The sequence below is a fragment of the Clupea harengus genome, chromosome 13 (assembly GCF_900700415.2).
Source record: "Clupea harengus chromosome 13, Ch_v2.0.2, whole genome shotgun sequence".
NCBI lineage: Eukaryota > Metazoa > Chordata > Actinopteri > Clupeiformes > Clupeidae > Clupea > Clupea harengus.
Window position 1 is genome coordinate 20,866,902 of NC_045164.1, and position 10,000 is coordinate 20,876,901.

General features: G+C 47.5%; 1 protein-coding gene across 1 annotated transcript in view; it reads right to left on the minus strand.

Moving 5' to 3' along the window:
- The window catches only part of LOC105897394 (serine/threonine-protein phosphatase 2A 56 kDa regulatory subunit delta isoform), a 23,092-nt gene that overhangs the window by 5,768 nt on the left and 7,324 nt on the right, over positions 1-10,000 (minus strand). Inside the window, 4 exon segments of the mRNA XM_012824322.3 lie at positions 202-225; positions 227-285; positions 288-318; positions 2,725-2,924. Coding sequence (XP_012679776.2) covers positions 202-225; positions 227-285; positions 288-318; positions 2,725-2,924 — 314 coding nt within the window.

A 10,000-nucleotide genomic window follows, 5' to 3' on the forward strand; every position in this document is an offset into this window, starting at 1 on the left:
TCTACATTATGTATGACTCACAATAAATAAATACCAGCTAACCAACTAGCATTCAGCTGCACACTAACTTAATGACCTAGAAGACATCATAAAATATCACACACGTACAAATACCCTTTCTAACTTAGACGGGTATACACCAAACATGTGCCCACAATTTGTGCATCATATTTGGACAACCACCACACACCACACACACACCTGTAGGTGGGGCCAGGCTGACCTCCCAAGGCGTAGTGCTTCTTCCCTCCTCTGGGTCAAACTCCGCCCCTGTGGGGTTGGAGGAGGGGGCAGCGTCCGGAAGAGGTTCACTGAAAACTGAGCACAGCAATGACATCATCAGCATGCGCCACACAATAATAATAAGAATCTCTCCAGTCTTCTCAACAGAAATCTGAACAACTGGAGGTGTGGGAGCAGCAAGACAAGCTTAAACTCCACTGCCCCTGGCTGAAGACTCTACTGCCCCTGGGGTGTCAGGGCTCTCTGCCTTTAAGAACCCCTCGGTTCCTTTAAGACATCCCTCATCAGAGAGCCACTGATGGCTTACAGTGTCTCTGTCTGCAATGGCAAATCTAATGCGTTTCCATCCAGCAGCATTAGACTGCATCTCAAAAGAAATCACAGCGTCATTGATTATATCGGCAGATGAGAGCTTTCAACTCACACAGATCATCAATCTGATAGGCAACCAACTGTGAGTCTCTTCTTTGTATGTGTGTGTGTGTGTGTGTGTGTGTGTATGTGTGTGCACATGTGTGTGTGTACGCGTTTTAACTGCAACTGTGTAAGCGTAAATTGTAAGCGCAAATTGGGGATTAGTCATGTTATACGATGCTGCAAAGTGACTGAGCCAGTGTGTGTGTGTGTGTGTGAGTGTGTGTGTGTATTGAGGCTTAATGTGTCTCTGTGAGCACACGTGTGTGTGTGTGTGTGTGTGTGTCTGCTATGCTGTTCAGACACCAGGGAGCAGTTTTGGTGGGGAGAGCAGGTGCCTGCCACGTCTGATTGAGATGCCCAATTACTCATCATGCCCCTGTTGCTCAGTCATGCATGCGCAAAGAGGAAACTGCTCTCGTCTGCCTCTGTGAGCGCTCTCTCTCTCTCTCTCTCACACACACACACACACACACACACACACACACACACACACACACACACACACACACACCAACACACACACACAACACACACACACACACACCACCACACAAACACACCACACACACCACACACACACCACACACACACACACACAAAGATACTGCAGCACACACAAGCACAACCCACATTCTCTCCCACAGGAACAGGTGTAAACACACGCACCAGTTTACAGTCTCACACACACACACACACACTTGGGCTGGCTGCTACTGCCCCCAACTGCCCCTCTCGCCCCAGCCCTTACCCACTACACGCTGCCAAGCCGCAGGTTCAGCCGTTCTGCCAGCTTGACACCTTTATCCATTTCTTCTACGCAAACTGAGCCATGAGCGTGCACGCAGTGAGTTCATGTACATGCGCAGTGAATAATAAGTTATTATTATTATTATTTAAATCTGATGAAAGTCTACCAGGGTGACACGGGATCTAGGAATGTTGCAAGCCCTTTGCCTCACATAGATGAGAACACATACAATATATAGCAGCTAGTTTTGATAGGTCGTCCTCTCATTAAAAGTGTCTGCTAAATCATTACGTGTTGATGAATAAATCATTGCCTTCCACTAACAGGTTCTCTTGAAAGGCCTGACATGGCGCTCTGGCATCTTACACATCTGCCCCCTCCTCATTCTCATCCTCCCCTGGGCTGCCTAGTTAGCATGCAGGCTGCTCAGAGCTAAGTGCACAGCATTAAGGTGTTTTAGTTAGCATGCAGGCTGCTCAGAGCTAAGCACATAGCATTACGGTGTTTTAGTTAGCATGCAGGCTGCTGCAGAGCATTAAGGTGTTTTAGTTAGCATGCAGGCTGCTCAGAGCTAAGCACATAGCATTAAGGTGTTTTAGTTAGCATGCAGGCTGCTGCAGAGCATTAAGGTGTTTTAGTTAGCATACAGGCTGCTGTAGAGCTAAGCGCACAGCATTAAGGTGATTTCCAGGCTTTTAGCATCAAACAATGAATTATTTAAAATCTAAACACAAACACACACACAAGAATGCACACAAGAATGCACACGCACATACACATATATATATGTACACATATATATATATATATATATAGACATACACAGACACACACGTACCCACGAACACACACACAAACATGCATCCACAAACACACACCCGCACTAAGTCAAAGACAGTGTGAGTGGAAGAAGGTTAGTGCCAGCTGTAGGGGTAACTGTGTTGGTCTCTGTCCCCACCCACCCACACACCCACACACCCCACACACACACACACACACACACACACACACACACACACACACACACACACACACACACACACACACACACGCTATGACAGGGGTTCTCAAACTTTTGCAAGCTGGGCCCCCCCAAAGCTGGTTAGGGGTAGTTAGGGGTAGTTGGGTGTGTGTGTGTGTGTGTATATGTGTGTTTGTTCTTGCATTTTCTCACCATGATGATGGCCTCTGGGTAGATGGACTCTGTGACCATGTCTGTGTTGCGGGTGAATGTGAATGTGAATGCGAGTGTGTGTGTGTGTGTGTGTGTGTGTGTGTGTGTGTGTGTGTGTGTGTGCGCTTGTGCATTTTCTCACCATGATGACGGCCTCTGGGTAGATGCACTCTGTGACCACGTCTCTGTTGTGGGTGATGTACTCCACCATCTCGTTGAGGCCGGCGCGCTTGACCTCCTTGTACTTGAGGTCGCTGAGTGGGTCAGTCACAAAGTCAAAGAGCACACAGCACTGACGCAGCTTCTGCACGAACAACTCCTCTCGATCCACAGGAGGGGCATCTGAGAGAGGGAGAGAGAGAGAGACAGAGAGAGAGACAGAGAGAGAGAGAGAGAGAAAGAAAGAAAGAAAGAAAGAAAGAAAGAAAGAAAGAAAGAGAGACAGAGAGAGAGACAGAGAGAGAAAGAAAGAGAGAGGGAGAAAAAGATAGGAGGACAGAGAAAAAAAGAGACAGAAAAGAAAGAGACAACTTAGTGATCAAATCTGTCAAAAACACAAAGTGTATAAAAACAGAGTGTCTCTTCCCTCCGTGGTCTCATCACAGCAGAGATGTGCTCTCATGGCCTGACAGAGCTGGAGATGCAGGGCCCAAGCAGACACACATGCAGGCTATCAGGGTTTGGTGTTTCCACAACGTTGCTCTGTGTAAATCAGTAGTAGTAGTGCTAGTAGTAGCAGTAGTAGTATCAGTAGTAGTATCAGTAGCAGTATCTCTCCATTGCCTCCATGACCCAAACATGGCTGTGTGGAGCTCTTACACAGGTGGAGGATAACAGGCAGGAGTGCAGGATGTCCAGGAGGACCCACAGACCCCCAAACGCCTCACGAACAGGAGGGGTCCTGACCCGAGTGGACGGAGAACCGGGACCTCCCTTCCTGGAGTGCCGCTAAGGGTGAGACGCCACAAACAGCTGTGGAGCAGCGGACAGGAATCTAGGCCATGCTGCCGTCGCATCAGAGATGTCCCAACACTCACAGCAGCAGACGCAGACGGCATAAACGCGGGCCTGATCCCACGCAGCCACACCTTTGGCTGGACAGCACTTTATGACACACACCACAAACTGTGTCTCCACAACATACACACACACACACACACACACACACACACACGTACGTACAGGTCCACGCAGTGGTATAATTTCGGCGACAGACAGCATTTTATAGAACAAACCCATAGACTGAGGTTCAGACATATCTCTTCTGTCAGGCCTGTGTCTCCACAACATAAACAAACACACACACTGTATCTCCACAACATGAACACACACACACACACACACACACACACTGCATCTCCACAACATAAAACACACACACACACTGTCTCTCCACAACATACACACACACACCCTTATACTTGTTATACAAGTGTATAGGGAATGCCATCACATGTCTCACACACACATCACTAGTGTATATAAAAGGCCACAGCATCTATCTCACTCTCTTTCTCGCACACACACGTGCACACGCGCACGCACACACACACACCGGCAGTGGCATGTGCTTAAGGCACCAGTCAGCAGAAAGAGCGGGGCGGAGCAGAGGGGCATCAGAGACTAAATGGCCTGGAATGGCAAGCCTGCAGTTACATAACAACCAGCGGCGGCGGCAGCAGCAGCATCAGGAACGTCTCTATACTCTACTGTACTAATGCCCTGCAAGATGACTCACACAGGCCATATGCTCTCCACCGCAGAGACAGGAAGGGAGAGGAGGGGGAGAGAGAGGGGGAGGGAGAGAGAGAGAGGGAGGAGAATGAGAGAGAGAGAGAGAGAGAGAGAGAATGAGAAAGGGAGGGAAGCATAGAGGGAGAAAGAGCGACGACAGAGAGAGAAAAAGGGAGCGATATATATATATAGATAGAGAGGGAGGTAGAGAGATGAAAAGAGAGAGAGGAGGAAGAAGACTGAGGGGCACATCCTCCAGTCTCTCCTGCCTGCCACTGACCAGCCACTCTCACACCCGTGTGCCAGTACACCTCACTGGCCACAGATCTGATGAGCTTCATGTGTGGGGCTCTCTCTCCATCCGACCAGCATGTATATGTGTGGGGCTCTCTCTCCATCCGACCAGCATGTATATGTGTGGGGCTCTCTCTCCATCCGACCAGCATGTATATGTGTGGGGCTCTCTCTCCATCCGACCAGCATGTATATGTGTGGGGCTCTCTCTCCATCGACCAGCATGTATATGTGTGGGGCTCTCTCTCCATCCGACCAGCATGTATATGTGTGGGGCTCTCTCTCCATCCGACCAGCATGTATATGTGTGGGGCTCTCTCTCCATCCGACCAGCATGTATATGTGTGGGGCTCTCTCTCCATCCGACCAGCATGTATATGTGGTCTCTGTCTCTGTCTCTGTCTCTGTCTCTGTCTCTGTCTCTGTCTCTGTCTCTGTCTCTGTCTCTGTCTCTGTCTCTGTCTCTGTCTCTGTCTCTGTCTCTGTCTCTGTCTCTGTCTCTGTCTCTGTCTCTGTCTCTGTCTCTGTCTCTGTCTCTGTCTCTGTCTCTGTCTCTGTCTCTGTCTCTGTCTCTGGTGTATTAAGGGTTTACATGTGGTGGACAGGGCCTTAGGGGTTGCATGTTTCAACTTGGACTGCTGGGACATGTAAACAGATCGTCCATGTGTCCCTGTGCATCTTGGGACATCCAGTGTCTGTGCACACATTAAACTTAGCTTAACACACACTCACACTCACAAATCATGTTGCTGTACGTATAGTAAACATGGCTTACCAAGCACAAGTTATGAAACAGGAGAACCATGCCAGTGTCACGGAGTTCATGACACAGAGTCTCCAGTTATCTGCTAGATCTCTCTGTACACATCCATGTGTTATACACACACACACACACACACACACACACAGCCTCAATTATCTGCTAGACCTCTGTACACATCCATTTATTACACACACACACACACACACACACACACACACACACACACACACACACACACACACACACACACACACACACCACACACACACACACACACACACACACACACACAGCCTCCATTCTCTGCAGATCTGTCCCTTATGAAAACACCACTGACGTATGAGCACTATATGTCACACACACGCACTGTGAACTGTGAAGAGGTCCAATAAGACTCTGCTGTGGTACGCAAACATGCCGCTGTATGGACACGAAGGCTTAGTACTTAAGAAGCTCTTAACTGTAATGCCTTGTGCTTAATGATGTAACAAAGAGTAGGAATAAGAGGGCGAGGGGAGAAGGGGAGGGAGAGAGAGAGAGAGAGAGAGAGAGAGAGGAGGAAGAGAGTAAATGAGAGCAAGAGAGAGGGAGGGAAGGGAAGGGAGGAGCAAGAGAGAGGGAGAGACTGAGGGACTCAGAGAGAGAAAAAGAGTGAAAAGAAGAGAGAGAGAGAGAGAGAGAGAGAGAGAGAGAGAGAGAGAGAGAGAGAGAGAGAGAGACATATTGGGCCGTGGGCGTTTTTAGTGCTGCCATTCAAGCCAGTCACTCGTCTACTCCAGCAGGAACATAAGCTGCTTATTGTGATAATCAAAGCAAACTAAAATCACTACACTCCATCCTCTCTCTCTCCCTCCCTCCCTCTCTTTCTCTCCCTCCCTCTCTCTCTCTCTCTGCTTCTGTGCTCCACCCGTTCCCTCTTTGTCCTTCTCTTCCCCTCTCTACTAACCCCTCTCCCTTCCTCTCCCTAGCTCTCTCTCTCTCTCTTCTCTCTCTCCTCCTTCTCCTCCTCCTCCTCCTCTCCCTCCCTCTTCTCTCGTCTTCTCTCTCTTCTCTCTCTCTCCCCTACTCTCTCCTTCTACAGGATCCCTTAGCATGATCTCTTGCTCCAGATTCCATCACTTCTCTCCAGGGCCCTCTGGATCATTCTGGGAGGGCCTTCTAGTCTTTCTTCCTCCTTCTCCTTATCTCTTCATCTTTCTCTTTTTATGCCTCCTTCTCTCCTGGTTTCTCCTTCTGAATCCATCTTATGTCATCTCTTTTTCTAATCCTTCACATCCCCTAACCTTTTGACCTTCTTGGTGGCTTTCAACCCTCCATGTTCTTTATTCAAGTGAAGATCAAGCAAATGACCACAAGACAGCTACACAACCACACACACACACACACACACACACACACACACACACACACGCCAAGTGCAAAAGGTTCTAGCTCTGACGTCTATATTAAGTGCAGATGAACACCCAAAAACAGAATCTACTATGAAAGGGAGACAGACACAGAGGGGGAAAGAGGGAGAGGGAGAGAGAGAGAGAGAAAGAGGGAGAAAAAGGGAGAGGGAGAAAGAGAAGCCAACAGGCCAGTGCTGTTCACTAGCAGTCTGGTGTGGAGACTCCTTCATCTCAACACACTAATGGCTAGTGTGTGTGTGTGTGTGTGTGTGTGTGTGTGCAGATCGCATTCATTCACACACAAGAGCTACATCTCACGCTATTAATGACCCAGAGCCCTGTGCCAGTGCCCACACGTGTTCACGTTACACAACAGCAGAACCGAGCAAAAGAACATCATGCTTGTTCCACTGTGTTCCCCGTCTGTTCTATACACACATCTCAGTTAGTCACAGAAGAACAGGACCGCAGAAACACACTGTCTGCCTAGGCGTAAGTAAGGAAGTGGTGAAGGGTAAGAGAGTGTGTGTGTGTGTGTGTGTGTGTGTGTGTGTAGTGAGTAGACAGACGTACGCTTTGTGAAAGTGTGATTATGGGATAACATCCCTGTATATTTTTTCGTCGTGTGTGTGTGTGTGTGTGTGTGTGTGTGTGTGTGTATGTATGTACTGTATGTATGTGAGTGAGTGAGTATGTGAGACAGTTACACGTGGTAACCCCAGGAGTTCAGGTCATCCCTTTATCTCCCTCTCCCCCCTCTTGTTTCCTCAGGGTAAAACCCATTCTTCCCGTACAGCCATACTGCAGCAGGGCAGCTTTTATCAGAGAGACAGAGAGGGGAGAGAGGAACTACATGACTTCTTTACATTTCTTTACATTTCTATCCATAGTAGTACTCATATAAGACATATATCAGACATTCATAAGACTACCAGCCCCATCTCAAACAAAGTGAATCCCTGAGCCACCCAAACACACAACCTCACACGAACGCAACCTCACACGAACACACACCTGTCCTGCCCTACCCAGATGCTTCACTGCGCATCCTGTGATGGCATTCAAACGTCATTTTTTTATTTATTCAGAAACTGTTGCATCACTTTTTTTAATCCTTTCTTCACATTCCTGCACACACACAGAGGACCACATTGGAGAACAGCCTTCATCTCCTTGTCTGGCCAATCTCTCTCTCGCTCGCTCGCGCACACACACACACACACACACACACACAGCCTTGAGCCATCTCTAATCTGGTGATGTTGAGAACTCTTAACTCAATACATGCAGGCTAGAGCAGAGCAGAGCACATTAGAGCATCATGTGTCTATCTCTCCTTGCCTATCTCTTGCACACTCGTACGCACACACACACACACAGGCGCACACGCTTAGTGGAGGCAGTCAGAGCAGCTTTGCCTGTGTTAACGTCACGCAGTGACGCTCTGGTCATGTAGTTGTGTGTTTCCCCTCTGTGATCTAAAACACCATCTGGAGTCAGAGGAAACAGCAAAACATGCCTGAGGTTTGTGGAGTACAACTGTTTTTTTCTGTGTGTTTTGAGACCAATGTGGCAGCTGCAAACACAGTTTATTGTACACACACACAGACAACACACTAACACCCGGTTCAACAGATGACGCACACCGTTTTACACACACCTTCACCTGACACATCCGATTATACACACACACACACACACACACACACACAAAGGATTACAGATGCCGGAAAAGGAGACCTTGAGGCTTCATTTGTTTGTTTTCTATGTGGCCTTCCAGAAACTCTGTGCCATAGAAACAAACACACAAACACGCATGCCATTCAGTGTTTAAGGGAACTGCAATGATTCATACCAAAACAGAAAAAGCAAACAAATGCAATAATCTCAGCAAACACACAGACACACAAATGCTGTCAGAATGTCCATGTGTTTGCAACATCTACTTATCCGACACACACACACACACACACACACACACACACACACACACACACACACACACACACACACACACACACACACACACACACACACACACACACACACACACACACACACCAAAATGTTTGAACAAGGCTAAGAATAAGAAACAACACCAGTTGTTTGTCTTTCCCCATCAGAAAGATTTTAACATTATTAAGAAAACACACAAAAAAGAAATTCCTACATCACGTACTTAATCATTTCGAGTACCTAAAACAAATCTTTTAACACACATGGTTATTGTTTGAAAAGCATTAGGCTTATTAATGTGGTATTATGATACTCGCCAAAACAAGAGAAATGTCACCTTAAATGTAAATCTGTGAAATTATAATTGTTTACTCTGAAATGATTACTCTAACTCCAGTCTGGGTGGTGTTAGTGGCATACAACACGTATCTAGAAGCAGAGACGCCCGAATAAAGCACTGTGTAAACTGGTCATTGAAGCCTTAATAAAGCACTGTGTAAACTGGTCAGTGAAGTGAAGTGAAGCAGTGAAGCAGCCTGAATACAGCACTGTGTAAACTGGTCAGTGAAGCCTTAATAAAGCACTGTGTAAACTCGTCAGAGGAGCCTCCATCCATCTCTATTTATATATTTTTTCACCGTCTGGTTTGTCTCCTCCCATACTGTCTGTGGTTGCAGTAGTGTGTGTGTGTGTGTGTGTGTGTGTGTGTGTGTGAGTGAGAGAGAGAGAAAAAGTGTCCTGCCTCAGTCCCATGACTCAGAAAGGGAGCCTTATTAGAAAGAGAGTACATTTCTAGGAGAGACAAAGTGTGTGTGTGTGTGTGTGTGTGTGTGGTGCGAGAGAGAGAAGCCCTAATCTGTGTGTGCGTGTTGTGGCACTGTCCTACTTAGTGCAGACACCCGTACCAATGATCCAATTACCGTCATGTGCTCAGTAAGGGATACTTAAATCAAAAGAAAAAGAAAGGAAAAGTGAGAGAGAAGAGAAAGGAAAGAGAGAGAGTGAGAGAGAGGAGGGCAAGAGTGAGAGTGAGAGAGAGAAGAAGGGGAGGAAGGGAAGAGAGAGATAGAGGGGAAGAGTGAGAGTGAGTGAGGATGGCATGAAAGACAGGAAAAACGGAAGGAGAAACAGAAAAGAGGAGAGGATCGTAGAGCGTTCGGGGATGTGAGTTCAACAGGGATGTGACAACGGGGATGTGACTTTAACAGGGATGTGACATCTCACGAGTATTTCTGATCAATCTTTCTGCTTACGTAGTGTTATGAGAACGACTCTTCTCG